At 46.8% G+C, this 25,060-nt stretch overlaps 1 protein-coding gene across 1 annotated transcript in view; it reads left to right on the top strand.

The window, feature by feature from the left end:
- si:dkey-28b4.8 (sarcoplasmic/endoplasmic reticulum calcium ATPase 2) overlaps nucleotides 1-25,060 on the top strand; it is a 58,826-nt gene that overhangs the window by 22,122 nt on the left and 11,644 nt on the right. The window contains exons 7-19 of the mRNA XM_056281073.1: nucleotides 4,138-4,304; nucleotides 5,578-5,733; nucleotides 5,881-6,022; nucleotides 7,098-7,264; nucleotides 9,455-9,543; nucleotides 10,384-10,486; nucleotides 12,166-12,297; nucleotides 12,649-12,774; nucleotides 12,862-13,083; nucleotides 19,356-19,467; nucleotides 19,661-19,914; nucleotides 22,445-22,665; nucleotides 24,221-24,423. Of these exons, the coding sequence (XP_056137048.1) occupies nucleotides 4,138-4,304; nucleotides 5,578-5,733; nucleotides 5,881-6,022; nucleotides 7,098-7,264; nucleotides 9,455-9,543; nucleotides 10,384-10,486; nucleotides 12,166-12,297; nucleotides 12,649-12,774; nucleotides 12,862-13,083; nucleotides 19,356-19,467; nucleotides 19,661-19,914; nucleotides 22,445-22,665; nucleotides 24,221-24,423 (2,094 nt within the window). The remainder of the gene's footprint in view (nucleotides 1-4,137; nucleotides 4,305-5,577; nucleotides 5,734-5,880; nucleotides 6,023-7,097; nucleotides 7,265-9,454; nucleotides 9,544-10,383; nucleotides 10,487-12,165; nucleotides 12,298-12,648; nucleotides 12,775-12,861; nucleotides 13,084-19,355; nucleotides 19,468-19,660; nucleotides 19,915-22,444; nucleotides 22,666-24,220; nucleotides 24,424-25,060) is intronic.

Here is a 25,060-nt window from a genome sequence, read left to right as displayed (position 1 = left end):
TTCAGCATGTCTTTCAGGAACCTCTCAGCAAACTTGTGCTGCGGAGGCGACTCGGAACTCTCCGGCAGGCCAATGATTCTCAGGTTATTCCTCCTAGACCTCGATTCAAGATCAGCACAGCGTTCGGTCAGATATTCCACCTGAAGTTCCAATTTACCGATTTTTCCATCTCTGGTATCACCCTTGTTCTGGAGCTCGAACACGTCCGCTCGGATCAACTCGACAGACTCCTCGCATTTCGTAATGGCGGATTCCAGCGCACGCGTCATCTCAGAGAGGCACTTGTCCATCTGATCAAACTTGGCTAGAATCAGGTCAATGTGCCCCTTGATCTTCTCGTCAAACGTGTCTCTGAATTCTCTGACCATGTTCTGTACCTCCTCCATCATTTTGGCCAGTGGCTCAATCTGTTTCTGCTCTTCCCTCGACGAGCGGCCCGTCTTCCTTCTGGGAAGCGACTTGTTGCTAGCAGGTGCCTGGCTGGACCTGCTAGCATCGGAATTTTCATCCCCAGACGACATTCTTCGGCCAAAAAATCTAACAAAAAGTCGAAATACGCTGCGATAATGTGAACTTGAATACGAATGTCAAGAATACAGGATTTTGCTCGATAGAAATATGAAATAAAGTCACGGGCCTCCGGAGCTCACAGCAGACGTGGCATTCCGCTCGCTGGCCAAACCGGAAACCCCCAAGTCAGTAACTTGATTAGTAAAATATTAGTTGTGCGGCTTAATGACCACAACGTTGTGAGTCACCACCTGATTTAAAGGAAAAAATACTTGGGCCACATAATATAAACTTCTCAAAGTAGAGACCAGCGGAGACCAGGGTGTCATTGCGACCCCCGCAGCAGGCCTCTCTCCCCGTCAGCATCTCTCCTCTTTCTCCTTCTCTCTCTCGCTTCCCCTTTTCTGCCTCCTCTCCCGCCTGCAGGTCTCTCCGTCACTTTCTCTCAAATATAAACATTCGTAAACAGTTTATAAACTGCGGGGCTCTTACCGAGAAGGGATGTCAGCCATTCCTCTGCAGCATCTCTCCTTATTAGCATATGTGTTGCTGGGAACTCACCGCAGACGACTTGTCTGACTGACTTGGTTAATTATGTGTGATTGCTTCTATCAGGGTCATGATTTGGTTCAGTATTTATCGTTATCCTGGGTCCATGGCCTCCTTGTTTTTTAAAAAAAAACATTTAGTCGATGCATTGGGCTGCACGGCCCCGTCCTCCCCACTGTCCTCCCCACTATCCTCCATGTTTTGAAGTTGAACTTGCTGTTTGAATGCTGACAGAAAAATTGGGGGAATGCATTTCTACATTTAAAGTAATGAAACTGGACCGCTCTAACGCAAAAAAAAAATTATATATAGTATCTATCTATATATATATGTCTGTGAATGTTCTCATTCATCCAGGTCATGGTTATCCAAAGGAGTTGAATCAAGTGCAACTGGACTTGGTATATATCCGTGAAGACGTTTCGCCTCTCATCCAAGAGGCTTCCTCAGTTCGTGCCTTTCTGACTAGACCAAGCTAGTCTGACTGGCTGGTGATGAGACTCAGTATTTATCCTCTAGGAGTCGTTGTCAGAGCTATTGATATGCGTGGCTCTTTGTGATCCGATGTTTACCAACGCCCGTTGCTAACAGCCATAGATATGAGTGGCTCTTTTGTGTACCGATGTTTGGCCGCGCCCGTCGTTATCGGAGCACAGGCGCACAGGAGAGCCACGCATATCAATAGCTCTGACAACAACTCCTAGAGGATAAATTCTGAGTCTCATCACCAGCCAGTCAGACTAGCTTGGTCTAGTCAGAAAGGCACGAACTGCGGAAGCCTCTTGGATGAGAGGCGAAACGTCTTCACGGATATATACCAAGTCCAGCTGCACTTGATTCAACTCCTTTGGAGATATATATATATATATAATTGGAGTTATTCTGGCAGCTCGGTGGTGCAGGAGATAGCATGGTTGTCTCACAGCAAGAAGGTCCTGGGCTCGAACCCCGGGGATGTCCAACACTGGGGGTCATCCCAGGTCGTCCTCTGTGCAGAGTTTGTGTGTTCTCTCCCCATGTCTGCGTGGGTTTCCTCCCACAGTCTGAAGACATGTAGGTCAGGTGAATCGGCCGTACTAAATTGTCCTGAGGTGTGACTGTGTGTGTGTGTGTGTGTGTGTGTGTGTGTGTGTGTAGGAGACCTGTAATGGACTGGCAGCCTGTCCAGGGTGTCTCCCTGCCTGCTGCCCAACGACTGCTGGGATAGGCTTCAACATCCCGTGGCCCCGATTGGGATAAGCGGCTTGCATAATGGATGGGGTTCTTAAAATGTGGTAGTGGGAGCATCCGGGTGGCGTGGCGGTCTATTCTGTTGCCTACCAACACGGGGATCGCCGGTTTGACTCCCCGTGTTACCTCTGGCGTGGTCGGGTGTCCCTACAGACACAATTGGCCGTGTCTGCGGGCGGGAAGCCGGATGTGGGTATGTGTCTTGGTCGCTGTACTAGCGCGTCCTCTGGTCGGTCGAGGCACCTGTTCGGGGGGGAGGGGGGAATAGCGTGATCCTCGGAAGAGTGGGGTAATTGGCCAAAATAAAATTGGGGAGAAAAGGGGGGGATATGGAAGTGGATCATAGCGTGTCATTGGGCGTTTGTGACGGTTCATAAACAGAGATGAGCGCCTTAGTTTTACTGCTGGTGTTCTGTTGATACCGCCGCTGCCTCATGATTTGCAGGTCTTGTAATGGGTTTGTAAAACCACACTGCTGCATAAAAATGCCACTTGCACCGGCAAGGTGGTGGTACAGGGTCCGAATGATCATCTACATTAAGTAAGCCTATCTCCTTAAACAGAGTGTGAAATTAGAGTAACACATGCACCAGGATCATATAAATATGCTCATCAGAGTTTTGCTTTTCCACAAAGAAAAAAAACAGTTACCCATCTAATTTTATGTATGTAGGAGTGTACACCTTTAGCAGCCGGTTCAATTTCTTCGTTTGAATGGATCCAAATTTGTCTGTTAAGGCGTCCATTCTCACACGGGGACGCGCTGTTGTGTCTGAATGCAGACCACGACAGAGCCGTCACATTTTTTATTTTCCCCCTTTTTCTCCCCAATTGTATTCAGCCAATTACCCCACTCTTCCGAGCCGTCCCGGTCGCTGCTCCACCCCCTCTGCTGATCCGAGGAGGGCTGCAGACTACCGCATGCCTCCTCTGACACATGTGGAGTCGCCAGCCGCTTCTTTTCACCTGACAGTGAGGAGTTTCACCAGGGGGGCGTAGCGCGTGGGAGGATCATGCTGTTCTCCCCAGTCCTCCCTCCCCCCCGAACAGGTGCCCCGACCGACCAGAGAAGGCGCTAGTGAAGCGACCGGGACACATACCCACATCCAGCTTCCCACCTGCAGACACGACCAACTGTGTCTGTAGGGACGCCCGACCAAACCGGAGGTAACACGGGGATTCGAACCGGCGGCCCCCGTGTTGGTAGGCAATGGAATAGACCACCACGCTACCCGGACGGCCGCCATCACATTTGGAAACAGGTTTTAGTAGCCAAATGAAGAGGCAACATTTGGTGTTAGCACTGCATTTTCCCTTTTTTGTTCTGGACCATATGTAGTGGCCAGTCCCCATGACACTGAGTTGGGCCCATGGGATATCTTGTCCCCTGACATCCCCACTTCCTCTCTCAGTACGCAGAGTTCTGTTGCTTAAATGTCACGTTTCTTTTCCTTTCTGACAATCAAGTTGACTAGCCATTGTGTTTGCACTCGGCCGAGGATGATCGAGGGGTATTAGATACACCACCTTCATTTACATATTGCTTTTAATCAGCTTTCCCAGGGGCTACCACTGACAATAACGTCACGGTAGAGTGTCATCATCATCATCACCACAACAGGGTTTTTATGACGGAGCTGAGAGTAGAGGCACAGATTTTACATGGGCCACTGCTGGTACCGCTGAGATTTAGGAATATGAGTCAGTGTGTGAACGGACTTGACATCCCCAAACCCTGACCTTCTGCTGTGTACTGCTAGGGAATGGAGATTTTCATGTTGATGACCAGACCCCCCCGCTTTTCACATCCATCCACACTTCCGCCTCCATTCTCTCTCATCCCTACAGTTGGCGATAAGGTACCTGCTGACATCAGGCTGACATCGATTCGCTCCACCACTCTGAGGGTGGACCAGTCCATTCTGACGGGGGAGTCTGTCTCGGTACTCAAACACACGGATCCTGTACCGGACCCCCGCGCCGTGAACCAGGACAAGAAGAACATGCTTTTCTCTGTGAGTGTTGTTTGGGGGTTTGGGCAGGTTAAGGGTTGGGTTGGTGCAGGAGCCTTCAGAGATGGGCGTGTGCATGCAAGTTTTGTTTTGTTTTGTTTTTGTTTATAGGGATTTTTCTCCCCAATTGTACTTGGCCAATTACCGTATTTTCCAAGCCTTCCCGGTCGCTGCTCCACCCCCTCTGCCAAACCGGGGAGGGCTGCAGACTACCACATGCCTCCTCCCATACATGTGGAGTCACCAGCCGCTTCTTCTCACCTGACAGTGAGGAGTTTCGCCAGGGGGACGTAGCGCGTGGGAAGATCACGCTATTCCCCCTCCCCCCCGAACAGGCGCCCCAGCCGACCAGAGGAGGCGCTAGTGCAGCAACCAGGACACATACCCACATCCAGCTTCCCAGACACAGACACGGCCAATGGTGTCTGTAGAGATGCCCGACCGAGCCGGAGGTAACACGGGGATTTGATCCAGCCATCCCCGTGTTGGTAGGCAACAGAATAGACCGCCATGCCACCTGGACGCCCCTGAATCCATTTATTTAATGGGATGAGTACCACAATGCAACATGCCTGCTGTGTGTGTGTGTGTGTGTGTGTGTGTGTGCTCCTAAGTAACCAGGTGGTCTCAGGCCATACAACTATACACTGATGCTCTGTTTAAAACTTTCTTTTATGATCTCTGGTTCTTCTTCTTTGTCTTTCTTTCACTTCCTCTTTGTCTGTCTCGCTCTGTCACTCCATCTCTCTCTTTTATGTCGCTCTCGCAAACACACACACACACACACACACCTTGAACACAGCTTCCTCACATGGTTTCTGAGTGTGCGTTGAAGAGTATTGATCGACTCTGATGAGAAACAACACACGAGAGATAAAATGACAAACTCTTTCAAACTCAAACTACCTTTTTGTTTTGATGGCACATGTCGCACATCTCATTTCTGGGCAGTTTACATCATTTGGGTCTGGTGCTACGCCCTGATCTGATGTTTTGGTGGAGATGTTCTTTATTCTCTAGCAGACAGGAAACAAGCGGAGAGAGAGAGACGGATGCAACATGCAACAAAGGTCACTGGCTGAATCGAACCAGGGACAATGTGGTTATGGGGCATGTGGCCGTAACCATTAAGCTACCGCGGCGCCGGCCATAGATGGCTTTTTGTCACCGTGTCCTGTGTTGAGCTAGCTCTATTTGCATATTGTTTGTATATTATGTTCTTTGTTGTGTGTGTTGCTCCGTTGCTCAAGTCCTGGTTATTCTGACCCCACTGTAGGGCACCAACATTGCCGCAGGGCGCGCCATCGGGGTTGTTGTTGCGACAGGGGTGCAGACGGAAATCGGGAAGATCCGAGATGAGATGGCCGCCACTGATCCTGAGCGGACGCCATTGCAGCAGAAACTGGACCAGTTTGGAGAACAACTCTCAAAGGTGGGGAGCTGTTTGTCTGTCATCCTCCCCCTGACGCAGTTCTCTCTGACCTTATGTAGGCTAAATGCTTCACAAGGATATTGAATATGATCAGTTTCCTGTTTTTTAAGTCTTCTTCACTTGTTTTTTTTCCCCCGCCCCACCAAGGTGATCAGTGTGATATGTGTGGCAGTGTGGGCGATCAACGTGGGTCATTTCAACGACCCCGTACACGGTGGCAGCTGGCTCAGAGGGGCTGTCTACTACTTCAAAATAGCTGTGGCACTGGCTGTAGCCGCCATACCGGAAGGTTATCCATCTATCTATCTATCTATCTATCTATCTATCTATCTATCTATCTATCTATCTATCTATCTATCTATCTATCTACGTCTGTCTGTCTGTGTCTGTGTATCTTGCGCTGTATATCTGTGTGCGTGTGTGCATGCGCCTCCACATCTTTCTTATATAGCGCCTCTGACAGGTGGTTTGAATATCAGTCGGCCTTTTTAGACTTTTGCAATCGAGGCTTTAATCATTTATTGAACCAGTGTCTGTTGAAAAGCACATTTCTGGCAACAAAGAAGTTCTCGGGGGCCTCCGGGTAGCATGGCGGTCTATTCCGTTGCCTACCAACATGGGGATCATGGTTTGAATCCCCGTGTTACCTCCGGCTTGGCCGGGCGTCCCTACAGACACAATTGGCCGTGTCTGCGGGTGGGAAGCCGGATGTGGGTTGCTTCACTAGCGCCTCCTCTGGTCGGTTGGGGCGCCTGTTCGAGGGGGAGGGGGAACTGGGGAGAACAGCGTGATCCTCCCACGCGCTACATCCCCCTGGTGAAACTCCTCACTGTCAGGTGAAAAGAAGCGACTGGTGACTCCACATGTATCAGAGGAGGCATGTGGTAGTCTGCAGCCCTCCCCGGATCAGCAGATGGGGTGGAGCAGCGACTGGAACGGCTCGGAAGATTCGCCGAATACAATTGGGGAGAAAAAAAAAAGAAAAGGGGGGGGGTCTGAAAAAACAAAAACAAAAGTTCTCATGAATGTTCTTGTCGTTTCCAGAAAAAACTGTTAGACATCACCTTGCATGTTGTTTGCTGTTGGCAGAGTGACAACTGTGTGTTGAGATGTGTGATGGGACTTGATTTGTCAGTTTCAGGTATCAAATGTGTCAGTGTGGGTTGTGAATTTCTTACATTAACAACGTCCCCACTACCCTTCAAGACTACCGTCATTCTGTTTTTGTGTCTGTTGAGCTGACTTTTTTTTTTTTTTGACCATCTGTCTGCCATAGCGGGCCGTCTTTTTCAGTCTGTCACGCTGCCTGTCCCTGTGCTTAACCCAACCCTTACGTCATCACACACACTGCTCGTTCTTCTCAGGACTGCCAGCGGTCATCACGACCTGCCTAGCCCTCGGGACCAGGCGAATGGCCAGGAAAAACGCCATCGTTCGCAGCCTGCCGTCGGTGGAGACGCTGGGCTGCACGTCCGTTATCTGCTCCGACAAGACGGGGACGCTCACCACCAACCAGATGTCTGTCTGCAGGGTAAGACAGAGGGTGATGGAGAGACGAGTGTAGAGAGAACAGAAGGAACAAGGAGTCCTGACAGAGAGGCAGGCAGACAGGCAGGGAGAGGATGGGGATGAGGAGAGACAGAAGGAAATAGCGGTGGACTGGTTGGAGAGATGGTTGTGGGGGAAGGAAAAGAAGGAATGAGACAGAGGCAAGTCAGTAAGAAAAGCGAGGGAGAGAGATAAGTAAGACATAAAAACACAATTCTATTAAAGATGAACAGGACTCGTGAATTCAGGCAGTGGTCATTCAGTGGCGTTGTCCTTGACCCTCCCTCCTTATTTCTGGTGTGTTGTGGGAGTAAAAGCTTGTTCTACCATCGCCTCCAGCACAGGTGGACCAGGAAAAGAGCAGCTGCTGAATGTCAAATCTGGAGGAAGGCACGTTTGATTGAAGCCTCATGTCTAGTCTAAACCTCACGAGTTCAGTTTGCTGCGAGGTAGTAGTGTGGAGAAGGAGGTAGTAGTCTGGAGAGGAGGTATTAGTCTGGAGAGGAGGTAGTAGGCTGGAGAGGAGGTATTGGTCTGGAGAGGAGGTATTGGTCTGGAGAGGAGGTAGTAGTCTGGAGAGGAGGTATTGGTCTGGAGAGGAGGTATTGTTCTGGAGAGGAGGTAGTAGTCTGGAGAGGAGGTAGTAGTCTGGAGAGGAGGTATTGTTCTGGAGAGGAGGTAGTAGTGTGGAGGGGAGGTAGTAGTCTGGAGAGGAGGTAGTAGTCTGGAGAGGAGGTAGTAGTCTGGAGAGGAGGTATTGTTCTGGAGAGGAGGTAGTAGTGTGGAGGGGAGGTAGTAGTCTGGAGAGGAGGTAGTAGTGTGGAGAGGAGGTAATAGTCTGGAGAGGAGGTAATAGTCTGGAGAGGAGGTATTAGTGTGGAGAGGAGGTATTGGTCTGGAGAGGAGGTAATAGTCTGGAGAGGAGGTATTGGTCTGGAGAGGAGGTAATAGTCTGGAGAGGAGGTATTAGTGTGGAGAGGAGGTATTGGTCTGGAGAGGATCCTTTTAGAATGGATTGAGCTGGACCAGTCAATGAACACATACCTCCTGGTTTGATATCACAATGCTATTTTAACACTGATTAAATGCATATCACAATATATTAATACATTACTAATACTGCGATTGGATATTCTCATTTTTAAGGCCCCACCCCCTTTTATCTACAGCTAATTGTAAAAACTGCAATAATCCAAAGAAAATGCAAGTCTGCTGCCCTGAATAAAACATTCAAACTATTCAGGTTCAGACACTCAGAGATGTAGTACTCATGACATCAAAACTCTTCATAAGCGTCCGGGTAGCGCGGCGGTCTATTCTGTTGCCTACCAACAGGGGGATCACCGGTTCGAATCCCCGTGTTACCTCCGGCTTGGTCGGGCGTCTCTACAGACACAATTGGCCGTGTCTGCGGGTGGGAAGCCGGATGTGGGATGTATGTCCTGGTCGCTGCACTAGCGCCTCCTCTGGTCTGTCGGGGCACCTGTTTGGGGGGGGGGGTAACTGGGGGGAATAACGTGATCCTCCCATGCATGAAACTCCTCACTGTCAGGTGAAAAGAAGCGACTGGTGACTCCACATGTATGGGAGGAGGCATGTGGTAGTCTGCAGCCCTCCCCAGATCGGCAGAGGGGGTGGAGCAGCAACCAGGACGGCTCGGAAGAGTGGGGTGATTGGCCAGGTACAATTAGGGAGGGAAAAGGGGGGGGGAATCTAAATAATAATAATAAAAAAAACTCTATATAAAACCTGCCCATTCCTAGTTCAGCATTGTGATTCATGGGAAATGCCGCATGAACATCAAGTCGTCACAGCTGGGCATCAGAGTTTCTTCGCAGATTGTTTTCCCAGTACATGGCACCTCACTGCTTATCATCATCTAGACCCTTCCCGTAGTCAGCTGACCAAGACCGCCCCATACCCAACCGAGTTCCTGTTGAACCTTGTCAAGACCACCGTGAGCCAGGGGAAATTTGTGGGCCGTCTAGTTTGATGGACAGAACGGAGGATAAGAGAGGTTAGAGAGAGCGAGTGCTGCAGATGCAAGAAGTGAAATGTGGAGACAAAGAACGGCGAGGTTTTATGGCACGTTCAACCTGTTAGCTGTAACAAACTAATCAACTAACTGCTAGAGGTAATGTCTTTGTGTGTGTGTGTGTGTGTGTGTGTTTAGATGTTTGTTGTGGACAGTGTGTCGGGGGACCGCTGCAGCCTGAGTGAATTCACTGTGACCGGATCGACTTACGCCCCAGAAGGGGAAGTGTGAGTGGCTTAACCTTTTAACCCCTTAACCCCTTTAACAAACCAGGTCCCTGCAAGACCGGGACCAAAATCATGGATGTGTTTCAGCCTATTTATATAACATGTGATGTTAGAGAGCCCAGATAAACTGTCGTTATTACCCATCAGGCTCTCATGAGTCATGCTGACGTGAGCGGCTTCATCATGCAGTCTTGTGGCCATGCAGTGACTGACATGTTTAATTTGACGTTTATGGAAAACTGACGAATGAATTATTTTAGAGATCCATAAAAATCAAGCTCTGTTATTTTTTTGCCATCAAAAATGTATTTAAGTCATAAAATCTGCTGCCACTCAGTTTGCACTGCTGGATGAATGTCAGGTCATTCGTTCCACCATGAGAGGAGGATCATTAGTTTTAATTAATGACTCGCCACACATTAGTCTGAACCGGCATTATGGATATAATGGTCACACTTTCAAACCTCTGCCATTTTCCCCTCTCCTGCTATTCTTTTCTCTCTCCTTCCTTTTTGTCCCAACTTGCTCCCTCTTTTTCCCCCTCTCCATCTTTTCCATCCTTGGTTTCCCCTCCCTTTGCTCTCTTTATTACTTTTTTTTGCATCCACTCCTGCCCCTGCATGTCAGAAACATCCATTAACTTCTCGACCCTGTTTGTTCTCTCCCGCCCTATTCCCATGGTCCCCGTCCCCTTATGTGTCTTTCTGTCTCGCATGTTGTTAATCCTTCCTACTATCTCTCTGTCTTTTAATCTCTCTCTCTCTCTCTCTCTCTCTCTCTCTCTCTCTCTCTCTCTCTCTCTCTCTCTGTCTCTGTCTCTCTCCCTCTCTCTCTCTCCAGTTGTAAGGATGGAGTGGTGGTGAGGTGTAGTCAGTACGAGGGCTTGGTGGAGATGGCCTCCATCTGTGCCTTGTGCAACGACTCCTCTCTGGACTACAATGAGGTAAATACAGCTGCATGGTAAACGTAGCAGTTACAGGTGAATATGAGTGTTAACAAGTGATGTGGCAAAACCGACAGTTCCCCAAGGTAAAGGTGGTAAATATTCATGTAGGTGGAGATCAGTTGTGGGTGTCCTACTGAATATACAGGCATGGCAGTGGTTGTTCTCCACTACACTTTACTATAAACGGTATTGTCCCAAAATACAGACAACGTTTATCAAATTGGGACACTACCGGGTTATTATTTGCTGTAGCAGAGTCTTACTAATGGGTTACTGACCTCACAGAGTTATGTTATAGTCAGTTATTTAAACTTGAAGACCCAGTTATGAAAACATTTTGTCTGTGACCACACACATCTTTTACAGACAAATGACAATGAAGTTTCATAGGCTAGTGCACCTGTTATTGTACCAAACTATCAGGTATTAGTTTCTTGGCCAAACATGTAGGTAGGGAGACGTACCTTTGCCGTACAGATACATATACAGATACAGATACATATACAGATACAGATACATATACAACATGTACATAGCCTTTGATGTGCTCCACCTTCACTCCATTATGAGGGTTTTTTGTTGTTTTTTTTTTTGGAATTTTCCCCCTTTTTCTCCCCAGTTGTACTTGGCCAATTACCCCACTCTTCCGAGCTGTCCCAGTCACTGCTCCACCCCCTCTGCCAATCTGGGGAGGGCTGCAGACTACCACATGCCTCCTCTGATACATGTGGGGTCGCCAGCTGCTTCTTTTCACCTGACAGTGAGAAGTTTTGCCAGCGGGATGTAGCACGTAGGAGGACCACGCTGTTCCCACCAGTTACCCCCCCCCCCCCCCGAACAGGCGCCCCGACCGACCAGAGGAGGCAGTAGTGCAGCGACTAGGACACATACCCACATCCGGCTTTCCACCCGCAGACATGGCCAATTGTGTCTGAAGGGACGCCCGACCAAGCCGGAGGTAACACGGGGATTCGAACCAGTGATCCCCGTGTTGGTAGGCAACAGAATAGACCGCCGCACTACCCGGACGCCCCACACAAAAGCATTTTAACATGGCCAGTCAACCCAGATGTTGTATCTAAAGAGCCATTCACACTTACACGGGTGAACACACGTGAATGTCATGTGTGCACGGTGCTCATGTCATTTATAGTTTAGCATTTGGTCCAAGTGTCTGATGGGCACCTCTTCAGAAGTTATTTCCTGAGCTACCGGATGACTTGACATGTCCCCGCTTCTCAATCAAATCAAGAAGCAAACACAGCAAGCGACCACAGCCAGATATGCACTATCAAACACGCACCATCAGACATGCACCATCAAACATGCACTATCAAACATGCACCGTCAAACATGCACCATCAAACATGCACCATCAAACATGCACTATCAAACATGCACCATCAAACATGCACTATCAAACATGCACCGTCAAACATGCACCATCAAACATGCACCATCAAACATGCACCGTCAAACATGCAACATCAAACATGCACCATCAAACATGCACCATCAAACATGCACCATCAAACATGCACCATCAAACACGCACCATCAAATGGTCCCTGCATCTGTTTCCTGTTCACCTGATTGGTTTGGCGTGGACACAATGACAAACAACAGCTTACAGATTGTGAACCTCTCACTTTGTGTGTGTGTGTGTGTGTTTTCAGTCAAAAGGTGCTTATGAGAAGGTCGGGGAGGCAACAGAAACAGCTCTGTGTTGTCTGGTGGAGAAAATGAACGTGTTCGACACTGACCTGACAGGACTTAGCCCTGCTGAGAGAGCCACGTCATGTTGTTCTGTAAGTCCGTGTGTGTGTGTGTGTGTGTGTGTGTGTGTGTGCGTCTATCTGTGTAAATATTTATATAAGTGTGTGAGTATTTTCTTTTTGTGTCATCAGAAAGTACGTGATTGTTTTTGCTTACTTATCTTGCTGTGAATATAAACGTGTACGTGTGCACCGTAAGTAAATGGAGAGAGAGACAATATGCTCACACGTTTGAAGGAGAGTGTGAGGGAAATGATGTGTAGCCTTTGCATTTTTGGAGTCTATGCCAACTTCCTGTTTAACCCCTCAATACTTCTAAAGCTGCAGAATATTGTTGGGAAATTACAGTGGATTTTTATACATTTTGTCCTTGCTTTTGTCCAGGTGATCAAACAGCTGATGAGAAAAGAACTGACGCTGGAGTTCTCCAGAGACAGGAAGTCCATGTCTGTCTTCTGTTCACCCAATAAAATGTCAAGGTCTTCTACCGGGGCCAAGATGTTTGTCAAGGTCAGATCATAGTTTTGTTTTGTCTTCTTTTCTTTTTCTTTTTTCTTTACGGTGTGAGAAAAGTTTCTTTCCTTCTCTCCTTCTCAGGGAGCTCCAGAGAGCGTGTTGGAGCGTTGTAAATACATCAGAGTCAGTGGTTCAGCGCGTATCCCGCTCAGCACGCCGGTGCGAGAGCAACTCCTCGCCTCCGTGCGGGAGTGGGGCTCCGGCCATGACACGCTACGCTGCCTCGCCATGGCTACCAGAGACACGCCACCTGACCCCCGCTGTCTCAACCTGGAGAACACCGCTGCCTTCGCAGACTATGAGGTCAGACCGATATCAGTCAGTCCATAAATCAATCAGTCAGCCGGGCAGTCAGTCAGTCAATCAATCAGTCAGTCAATCAGAACTTTATTTATATAGCAAATTTGGCACATTACGGTGCAGTGTGATGCGCTTTACGTTATGGGAAAGTGCACAGATAAAAAGTAGGTAATGACAGAGGAAAACAAACAAAGCAAAAACATTGTGATGAAGAGAAAATAGAAATAAAGAGTTAAACATAAATAAAAAAATAAAAATTTCAGTTTTAATAAAATGGTGCAAGGAAAATATGAAAGAATAATGAGAAACAGTGACATGACAGAACCTGGTTTGATTACCATACTTTGTACCTATTAGCAGTAGAGATGTCCCGATACAATTTTTCCACTTCTGATACCGATACAAATACCACGGCTTTGGCTATCTGCCGATACCGATATCAATCCGATATTTTGTTTTACTCTTGTAGTACTACTACTACTAATACTACTATGACTACTTTCAGCTGCTCCCGTTAGGGGTTGCCACAGCAGATCATCTGTTTCCATCTCTTCCTGTCCTTTGCATCTTCCTCTGTCACGCCAGCCACCTGCATGTACAAATAATAATAATAATAATAATAAAATACACAGAAGCACTGTGCTTCTTCCCCGGGTGCTGCACGGCGGCTGCCCACTGCTCCTAGCTACACAGCGAGGATAGGTTAAATACAGATCGTAATTTCCCTATGGGGATCAATTAAGTATCTCTCAAACTATGATAGCCAATTACCAACCTAAAAACATCTCACTCAAATGGAGAACAACCAAATACTTCCCCATTATATAGTCCACAAAAACAGTTGGTTATGAAAGACTGCCACCCTTTATTCAAACACTACAAAAAAACAAAAACAACCAGGTACTGTAGTACTTAAAGTGAACCGGTTTAAAGTCAAAACCATCAGTATTCAGCAAAACATATACACAATTTAAATATGTATAACATTCCAAATAAATAACATAACATTAGCAAACATAGTGTAAACTGACTGTACTGACCTAGCTGCTTTATTTTTACGTTTTGCATTTGGCCGTTGGATTTTTTTTCCTCTGAAATACTTCCACACCGCTTACATGACTATTCCACAGGTAGTTAACGTTCATACACTGGCGACTAATTCTACTACTGTTGTTATCACGTGATACGCTGCTCCGCTCAACAGGAGGTGCGTGGCACGGGAAGTGCTAATATGAAGAGGCCAGAAAGAAAATGTTACACATTCTTGTACAGTAGGTGGCGGTATGCACCTTAAAATTGTTTGCGATCCACCAGTAAACCGAGAGAAGAAGTAAGAAGCAGAAAACGAAGAAGACAAAGAAATAATATTGTAGCGAATTCGAGGGGGCAGCCATACGGGACAAGAACCCGTGTCTCTCGCACCACAGGCGACTACATTAACCAGTCGACTAAAGGGTCCGACCTGTTAGCCAACGGCTAGCAAGTGTACTTATCCGTGGTCGTTACATTATATAAGCATTTAGGTGATGGTTTAAGCTAGATTTCCCCATGGATTGTATCGGATAGGTGTCGGATAATTTTTTTTCTCTCCCCTCTGATATCCAAGCCAGCATTCTGGGCCAGTATCGAACCGATGCCGTTGATCGGATTGGGACATCCCTAATTAGCAGTATTGCTGGCTAGGTTATGTATATCTCTTTATTCTACACACAAATAGAGGTGGGACGATATGAACATTTCGTGTCACGATTATCCTGGCCAAAATAATTGGGATTCACAAAATTATCCCGATGGTCATTAAAATATGCTTAAAACTCTTAGAATGGCATTGAATCACACTGAAATCACTTTACCTTTCATTTTGTTAAGAAACAATTTTTTTTTTATTGCATCACAGATGGGACGCACATCTTTTTGGCTGGACCGGCCAGCGGGGCCAGCCCTAAAAATGTGAACGTCCCTGACTGATTGATTATAGTTAGATCATAGTTGATCATAGCTAGAGTGACTGACTGACTGAGAGATCAGTTTGACACTATTGGGCTGCTGGATCAGGTAACCAACAACAGTTCCAGCTAGCGGTGACCAACGATGTCACTGAAGTTACATGATTGGTCAGCTGACCGACAACGTCGCCTTTAAACACAGAAGTGGGAATTTCCCTATTGGCCGTGAATCAGCGCAGTGGTTCGCACACTAACCAACATAATATATTGCTGCTCATGGATACTGAGACGCCTCATTGCAAATACAGTACCCTGCAAAAGTATTCAATCCCCTTGACAGTCATCACTAATTTCTGGATTATAAAAGATACTCACACATCTGTTCCTGAACAATATTATTTTTGTGAACCCATAAGCTCTAACAGCATGTTCCCAAAGCCACAATAAGTTAGGTTTCGCTGACTTTTTAATAATAAATTAAAAACTAAAATATAGTGCTTGCGTAAGTAATTCAACCCCTTTTGGTCTGAAAGCTCCAAGTTTACACAAATGACAATTTATTCCTAAAACAAACTCAGGTAAACACAATTGGACATAATTAGTATGCACCTAAGTAAGGGTGTCATTTATGGGTATATAAAGCACTCTGTGTAATTAGCTGGCATGAACTCCATCAGATAATGAAAACAGAGCAGCATAATACTGAAGTAAGAGACAAGGTGATTAAAATGCAGAAGGTGGGAAAGCGATACAAAACTATCCAAATGTTTGGATGTCCCACGGACACTGTTGGAGCCATTGTCAGAAAGTGGAAGCTGTAACACACCACCCAGATGCTTTGTAGGACAGGCCGTCCTTCAAAACGAAGCGTCCCAGCAAGACGTGGGCTGGTGAGGAAAGCCACAGATGATCCTGCAATCATTTTGAAGGAGCTCCAGAGGTCAGTGGCTGAAACTGGAGAAAATGTGCATGAGTCAACCATATCACAGGCTCTCCATAAATTTGGCCTGTTTGGGAGGGTGGCAAGAAAGAAGCCGTTGCTCAAAACTATGCATATAAAAGCACGCTTGGAGTTTACTACCAAGCATGAGAGAGACCCAGTTAGGATGTGGGTAAAGGTTTTGTGGTCAGATGAGACGAAAGTTGAGCTTTTCGGCCAAAACTCAAAACGTTATGTGTGGTGCAAACCTAACACTGCTCATGCCCTAAAAAAACACCCTCCCTACAGTGAAGCATGGTGGCTATGGGCTTGCTTTTCATCTGCAGGCACTGGGAACCTTGTTCAAATTGGGAGAAGAATGGATGGAGCTAAATACTACAGGGGAAATTATGGAAGAAAACCTGTTGCAGTCTGTCATAAACCTGAATCTTTGGAGAAGGTTCACCTTCCAGCAGGACAATGATCCTAAGCACAACACTAAAGCAACAATAGCATGGCACAGCAACAAAAATGCGAACGTTTTGGGAGTGGTCAAGTCAAAGTCCGGACCTCAACCCCGTTGAAAATCTGTGGCACGGACTAAAAATTGCAGTCCGGAGGCACCATCCCACCAACCCGCAAGACTTGTACAAATTCTGTCAAGAATGGGCATACATTACTCTAGAAGAACATGCAAAGCTTGTACATACTTACACCAAGAGAATCATGGCTGTTATTGCAGCAAAAGGGTACTCTACAAAGTAATGATATGTGGGGGTTGAATACTTACGCAAGCACAGTATTTTAGTTTTTAATTTATTTTAAAAAAGTCAGTGAAACATAACTTATATTGGCTTTGGGAACATGCTATTAGAACTTATAGGTTCACAAAAGAGATGTGTGAGTATCTTTTATAATCCAGAAGTTATTGAGGACTCTCAAGGGGGCGGAGTACTTTTGTAAGACACTGTAAGTCCAAGTCACAAACACCAGTGCTAATAGCCACACTCTGAAAATTATTAGCATCTTCAGAGAGTTGGTGGTAACTGAACCTCATTTATAAGGGGTGTCATGCCCAGACTTTCCAGTGAGCATGGCAGCAGTGATTGTTGCCAGGTAATTATTTCATACAGAAAAATAAATTGGCCTTATTTAACCGTATAAATAATCAGGGTTTGAAAATGGCTGTCCAGTACAGCCGCTGTTTATGGAACCAGTGTCAAAACAGCCGCTTTCTAAATGTGGTCGCGGTCCAGCTATATACTAGGTTTTAACATAGTTTTAGTGAACATACTTTTAAGTGAAAAAATAAACGAGGACAGAAGAGTCACCAAGAACCAGTAGGTAATCGCCATGACAACTTGCTCTCCCATGGCCAACAAAACCTCCTCCACATAGGCGGTTTTGGGGAGGGGCCAACAGGGGTCAGTGCCCCTGTAACACTGAGCTTGGCCCCTCCTCCAAATGAAGAGTCTACACTAATAATAAATTATCGATGTCTTGCGACGATATGGCGCTGACGCGAAAGGCGGAACAAATGTGGCTCAACGTTCTCGTTGGATCCCTTAGCCGCTTCAGCGTGAAAGGAAGTAGGCTACCAACCACGTGTCAGCTCTGACCAGAAGTAAGAATCAAAGCTAAACGTTGCGAGACTACCACAAAGAATTGGCAAAACTGTTTTATTCATGCAGTTGTTACAAGGTCAGACTTCTGGTCAGGAAATGTTGACTAGTTAAGTTAATAGCAGCCAGCGTAAACAGCTGCAAGCTAACAGTTTGCTCTCATTAGCCCTTTCACATGTACGGTCACACCGGTGTGATTAGCCGTTTAGTGCGTATGCTAAAACTGGTGCGATTAGAAAAGTAGATTGGAAAAATTCTAGCTAATTTTAGCTTTGAGGAAGCAGCGACTTAACATTAAAAAATATATAGCAAATGCTAACTGAAAACCATGAGAAGCTTAATAACGCCAATGAAAACCTAATGAAACGTAATGTAACGCGCTGCAGAGCATAAAAAACAAGTTGCGCGTGAAAGGGTTGATACTTGTTGTAAGCTTTGCGATAGTGTTTGGAAGGAGTTGTCTCTCTTCATGAATGGTCAGCCTGAGCTGATGACATGCTGTACAATCGTCTCCACTGGTTTAGCCATATACTTCTGGACTGTAAGCGCAAAAGCTACCACAACACATTAATTCAAGTGAGCCAGCAATAGTATATTAATATTCTGGGTTTCTGAAGTGTTGTGCATTCCTCTCCACTGTTCTTGCTCTATAGTTATCAGCAAAATGAGGAGAGGAAAAGGTCATTATATGCCCCCCAAAATAAAAACGACCCTGATAAGGCAGACGTTGAGACAGAGCCAGATGATCCAGGTTTCGAGAGAGCTGAAGAGAAACAGCAGGAAGTGGAGAGTGCCAGGGAGAGAAAGCCAGAGGACTTGTTAGGTGGAGAGACTGGTTTTCAAAGTGAGGGCAGAGCAGAGCAGGAAGGAAAGACAGATGAAGATCCTGAGAGTGAGGCTGAGGGTGACATGCAAGCAGAGTGTGAGACATACACAGAGGATACATGCGCATCCACAAGCACATCAGGTTTGTGATGTTGAAAAAGTATTTACCTGCTTGTAAAGCGGTGTAATTACTCTTCATATGGTGTGTCCATGTACCAGTGTGTAGTCTTATGATGTTGTGGGGTTTCTTAATTGCTATAGTATATGTGCCTTTTATTTATTTATATATATATATATATATATATATATATATATATATATATATATATATATATACATACACACACACACACAACATGCAATGCAACAACTTTTACTCCTGGCTTTAGTATTCTGTGTTATCGGACCTTGCGTGTTGTTACGCCTGCAGACATTTTAGCCCTGCTAGTAGCTCAGACACAGTATTTGACTCACCATCTGGATTCAAAAACTGTAAGAAAGCAACCGACAGAGAGGGGGGTTTTGCAGTCCATGCCAAGTCTGAGCGGCACAAACAAGCAGTGATTGCGTGGAGGGCCTATCGGAGAGCTGTAACAACTAAAGAAACACTGGCAATACATCCACAGATAGTAAAAAGACTTGTTGTGAGCTTCTTTGTGTTATGTATGTCAGTGGAAGATTCCTTGGTGCCACAATTCACTTAAAACAAAATATGAGCACCAAATGTTTCATGACTCATTCTAATCTCATTTTAATTTGAAATGAGTTTGAGTGCATATTTAAAAAGCTCTCCATATAAATGTTTTTGTATTTCACTGAACTATGTTCCCATCATCTCAAGGGCCCCCTTGCAGCTCCCTGACACCCCCTTGTGGGCCCCGGCCCCCTTCTTGAGAACCACTGGTCTGCAGCGTTTGAAATGTTCCCCACTCTAATCCTGTATTCCGCCCTCCCTCCTCCCAGTCGGACCTGACCTTTGTGGGCTGTGTCGGGATGCTGGACCCCCCCAGGAAAGAGGTTCTCGGTGCGGTCCGAATGTGTCGGCAGGCTGGCATCAGGGTCATCATGATCACTGGTAGGGATGCGCACACCCACAAACATACCTGTAGATGAGCACACACATGAGCTCAAACATCCATACATGTACGCGCTCCTGTGTTTTGATCTGTTTTAATGGGTGATGTCTTTTCTTTTTTTTTTTTTTGCCGTCACTCTCGTTTCTCTCCTGGTGTCTTGAAAGTGAATCTCTCACCCGGTCTCGTTTCCAGGTGACAACAAGGGCACGGCCCTCTCTATTTGTCGACGCGTGGGCATCATTACGGAGCAGGAGGAGGAGGAGGGCGGTGCAGCGGGTGCGGGGACCCCGTTCGGTGGTGGGCTGACCGGGCGCGAGTTCGACGAGCTGCCCCCACATCTCCAGCGGCAGGCCTGCCGCACGGCGCACTGCTTCGCTCGTGTGGAGCCGGCGCACAAGAGCCGCATCGTGGAGTACCTGCAGAGTCTGAGTGACATCACCGCCATGGTGAGGAAGAGTCCCTTCAGTTACTCAAAGTGTTAGATGTCCGCCTCCATATGGAAACCATCAGTCTAGAGCAGAAAAAGGTGGAGCTTAATGACCAGCGCTTCAGTCCTCGACCGAAAACGATGTAGGCCTACTAAACAAAAGATTATGAGTAAAAGAAAGTACACACAGTACAACGTGAGATGGTAACATAGCAAATCAGTGGAAAATAACATAAAAAGGTGATTTAGTGGCAATTCAAAGATGATGCCACCGTAGTTATCATACGATTCTGAAACATGATGATGGCAGGTTCCTGACTCTGGAGCTGCTCTCTTCCTCATCGCAGAACAAAGATCTTAAATTAATCTTGGGACCAGAACTGAATTTGCTTTTTAAAGAGATGAGTAAAACTCTTCAATGTTTTGTAAGTAGCTATTGAGATGCAGTGATTAAAGTGACCTGATTGCTTGTTTTTTACCTGTTGTTGTGAGATGTCTGCATCGTAGGAGTGGTGCAGGATATGTATGAGGGCAGTGTGACAGTGGTGAGGTGAGCGGTTGGAGTGACAGATGGGTTCGAGGTGGAGGTGGGATTACATCAAGGATTGGCTCCGAACCCTTTCTTGTTTGCAGTGGTGATGGACAGGTTGACGGACGAAATCAGGCAGGAGTCCCTGTGGACTATGATGTTTGCGGATGACACTGTGATCTGCAGCGAGAGTAGGGTGCAGGTGGGGGAGAGCCTGGAGAGGTGGAGGTATGCGCTGGAGAGAAGAGGAGTTAAAGTCAGTAGGAGCAAGACAGTACATTTGCATGAATGAGAGGGAAGACAGTGGGATGGTCAGGATGCAAGGAGTGGAGGTGATGAAGGTGTGTGAGTTTAAATACTTGGGGTCAACTGTCCAAAGTAACGGGGAGTGCAGAAGAGAGGTGAAGAAGAGAGTGCAGGCAGGGTGGAGTGGGTGGAGAAGAGTGTCAGGAGTGATTAGTGACAAAAGGGTACCAGCAAGAGTTAAAGGGAAGGTTTACAAGATGGTTGTGAGACCAGCTATGTTATATGGTTTGAGACAGGTAAGACTGAGATGGTTTGGACATGTGTGGAGGAGAGATGCTGGGTATATTGGGAGAAGGATGCTGAATATGGAGCTGCCAGGGAAGAGGAGAAGAGGAAGGCCAAAGAGGAGGTTTATGGATGTGGTGAGGGAGGACATGCAGGTGGCTGGTGTGACAGAGGAAGATGCAGACAGGAAGAGATGGAAACGGATGATCCGCTGTGGCGCCCCCTAACGGGAGCAGCTGAAAGTAGTAGTAGTAGCAGTAGTTGTTAGATGTCTGCATGATCCAGTCTTAGTTTTGCTGAAAAGCCTTTTTTTCAATGACAAAAACTGAACATTAATAAAATGAAAAGTCACCTTTTAAACTAGAAAATTAGTTTTGTTTTGTTTAATTATTGTTGGTTTAGGGCATTATGTGGATAAGCAGTTTTAATAGTTAGATGGATGAATAGCACAAATCATATGTGATGATGGTGACGATGATGAGCTCTGGCAACAACACAGTTGAAAAAGGTTAAATCATGCGCAGGGCTCGGCGTTTTCGGTTTTGGCCGATTTTCACCGAGAAATACCCAGATTTTTAAACTGATCGTCACCCGGATTTTATGTTTCCACGGATCCAAAAGTTGTTCCTGTTCGTGTGAGGTTATGTAACAGTGTCCTCTTGTGGCGAACTTCGACATGCTGGATGGCTTTGAAAAATAAAAACCGAAAACGCTGAGCCTCGATCATGCGCTATCAGCTGCACACTAAGAATGGTGCGCCTGCAAACCCGCCGACATTTTTCAACCCATGTTTGTTCCACACAGTTGACACCATGTTTTGTTCTTCTTTGAGTCACGTGGGAGATTTGAAGTCATGTGAGGTTTGTCCATGTAATATTTCATGTTGCCGTGGCGGGGACACAGCTACGTGGTGGTTTATTACACGGATTATAAACAGGAGTGATCATGTCTGCTAGACTGTCGCTCCCTGAACCCCTGTTAGGACATGTTATCCAGTGATGTGCACGGACGCACTGCGAAATCTGCAGAACCACTTCATGCAAAGACCACCTCTCCTCACATCGACAACCCAGTCTAGCATACACATTTTATAAACAACAAAACTGTATAAAATTTTAGATACAAATAATCAAATTTGGTGCAAACATTATCGAATTAAAAACTTAAGCTCAATTTTCGGTTTCTGACATGTTAATCTTGATTTCAGCATAATGACGGCATCCTAGTTTCTGATTTAAATACCAAGACTAAAACTAAATCAATATATGTTGTCAAACTGAACATTTGTGTGTTTCTGCTTGTCTGTCTGTCCTTAAACATTGTGAACGTAGACATTTTTCCATGTCCCCTGTACATCATGTAATAAATCATAGTTTTAAGACAAGATAACTGAGCCTGGAATTTCTCAAATGACCTTGAAATGAGTTCCAAGCCTGTCACTTGATTGATGTCTGCTCATATCTCGCCTTCCATCCTCTTCCCGTTTCAGACCGGTGACGGGGTGAACGACGCGCCGGCGCTGAAGAAGGCGGAGATAGGCATTGCGATGGGCAGCGGCACGGCTGTGGCCAAGTCGGCCTCCGAGATGATCCTGGCCGATGACAACTTCTCCACCATCGTGGCCGCCGTGGAGGAGGGCAGAGCCATTTACAATAACATGAAGCAGTTTATCAGATATCTGATCTCGTCCAACATCGGAGAAGTGGTCTGGTGAGCAATCTACAGATGGAGAGGAGGTTGCGTGGATGGACAGGGGGCTGTGTTGACAACAAGATGAGGGATGAGGGGATGCGTGTGTGTTGCTAGGCTTTAGCTGCTGCAGCTCTGAAGCTTTCCTCGTCAGCGCCGAATGTTTGATTTTGCCACAAGGAAGAGAAAAGCAGTTCGTGTATGATTTGATGGTTCATAGGCTACTGACAAAACCAAACAACAGTCAACAACAGACAACCAAACAAATGGTTGGAGACATTAGCTGAGGAATCCCCGTCTTACCTCCGGCTTGGTTGGGCGTCTCCACAGACACAGTTGTCCGTGTCTGTTGGTGGGAAGCCGTATGTGGGTATGTGTCCTGGTCGCTGCACTAGCGCCTCCTCTGGTCGGCCTGTTCGGGGGGGGGGGGGACTGGGCGGGAATAGCGTGATCCTCCCACGCGCTATGTCCCCCTGGCGAAACTCCTCACTGTCAGGTGAAAAGAAGCACCACGTGTATCAGAGGAGACGTGGTAGTCTGCAGCCCTCCCCCGATCGGCAGAGGGGGTGGAGCAGCGACCGGGACGGCTCGGAAAATAGGGTAATTGGCCGGATACAACTGGGGAGAAAAACCCGGAGGTATCCCATTTTTTAAACAGCATTGATCTGGCTTGATATCGGTTCTGCGCAATATAGCCTATGTTGTTGAATGCATCGGTGACGGCCATGACATGCATTTATTTATGTAGCGCTTCCCTAGCTGCAGCAGCCACTCAAAGCACTTTACAATCAACGAATGCCTCACGCCCCCCCCCCACACACACACACACTCGTACACCGACGGCAAAGTCAGCCATACAAGGTAACAAACAGCTCATCGGGGGCAGTTAGGGGTTAGGTGTCTTGCTCAAGGACATCTTGACATTTTTTGCAAAGGAGCCGAGAATAGAGTCGGCAACCCTCCAGTTACCAGACGACCTGCTCTGCCTCCTGAGCCACTGTTGCACCCCCCCCCCCCAAAAAAAATCCAGAGAGTCAACGCTCAGTGACTCATTTTCTCTCAGAAAAAGGGAGTGTGTGTCGCACAGAATGTGCTAAACGTGACTCAGAAACACGAGTGTGTGTGTGTGTGTGTGTGTGTGTGTCTGGTTTTCTTCATTATTGTCTCTGAATCCAAATGCCAGAGAAAACTGCACACTCCCATGAAACCTCTGTGTCACTGAATAGAAAACATTGTGCCAAACCCACCATCATTAATACATGATCATATATCACCATTATGTCTCTCCATATTATACATTTTGAAGAAGAGCATGATGGTGAAGGAAGACGGGTGATAGAAGATGGTGAAGGAATATTTGCCAGATGCCACTGAACCCAAAATGAAACTGAGTTCGTGACTGAGTCACCGCAGTTTTCTCAGTCTTGAATGTTGACTTTCTACCTGCATTTCTAGACTCTCTTTATTTTAAAAGAATACATCCAAGTTAGGAAAACAAAATCTACCATTTCACGATTCTCACTCTCTGCTCCCCTTCTGACTGCCTCCTCTCCCCCTCTCTCCTCCTTTCCCTCAGCATTTTCCTGACGGCGGCGCTGGGGATGCCCGAAGCATTGATCCCTGTTCAGTTGCTTTGGGTCAATCTGGTTACCGACGGTTTTCCTGCAACTGCGCTGGGCTTCAACCCCCCGGACCTCGACATCATGTCCCGCCCCCCGCGCTCCCCCAAAGAGCCACTCATTTCCGGTTGGCTGTTCTGTCGCTACCTGATCATCGGATGTGAGTCCGAGTCGTGGGTCTCGAAACGCCACTCTGAGGTTTTTAAGTAAGAAGAGAGGTGGGAAAGAAAGATGAAACGACTTGGATGAAGGATGTAGTGAGAAAATGGGTACCACTTTGCAATATGACATACTTTGTAAGGGGTTTAAAAGTGATGACTAATTACTTTATTAACTCTTTGGGTTGCCAGGTTGGATGCACACATTTTGTCAATATAAGAGAGTTCCCATAATTCCCTCGGAAACTCTGTGGCCAGAAACGTGACTTGAAAATGTCACACAATACAAAAGTCAGTTTTCACATGGAAGCAATGGAAACTACAGTCACAGTGGTTAAGTTTAGGTAGAGGGGGCGTCCGGGTGGCGTGGCGGTCTATTCCGTTGCCTACCAACACAGGGGTCACTGGTTCGAATCCCCGTGTTACCTCCGGCTTGGTCGGACGTCCCTTCAGACACAATTGGCCGTGTCTGCGGGTGGGAAGCCGGATGTGGGTGTGTGTCCTAGTTGCTGCACTAGCGCCTCTTCTGGTCAGTCGGGGCGCCTGTTCAGAGGAGAGGGTGAACTGGGGGGAATAGCGTGATCCTCCCACGTGCTACACCCCCCTGGCGAAACTCCTCACTGTCAGGTGAAAAGAAGT

Source organism: Lampris incognitus, chromosome 5 (assembly GCF_029633865.1).
Source record: "Lampris incognitus isolate fLamInc1 chromosome 5, fLamInc1.hap2, whole genome shotgun sequence".
NCBI lineage: Eukaryota > Metazoa > Chordata > Actinopteri > Lampriformes > Lampridae > Lampris > Lampris incognitus.
This window is presented reverse-complemented; position numbering and strand designations above follow the sequence as displayed.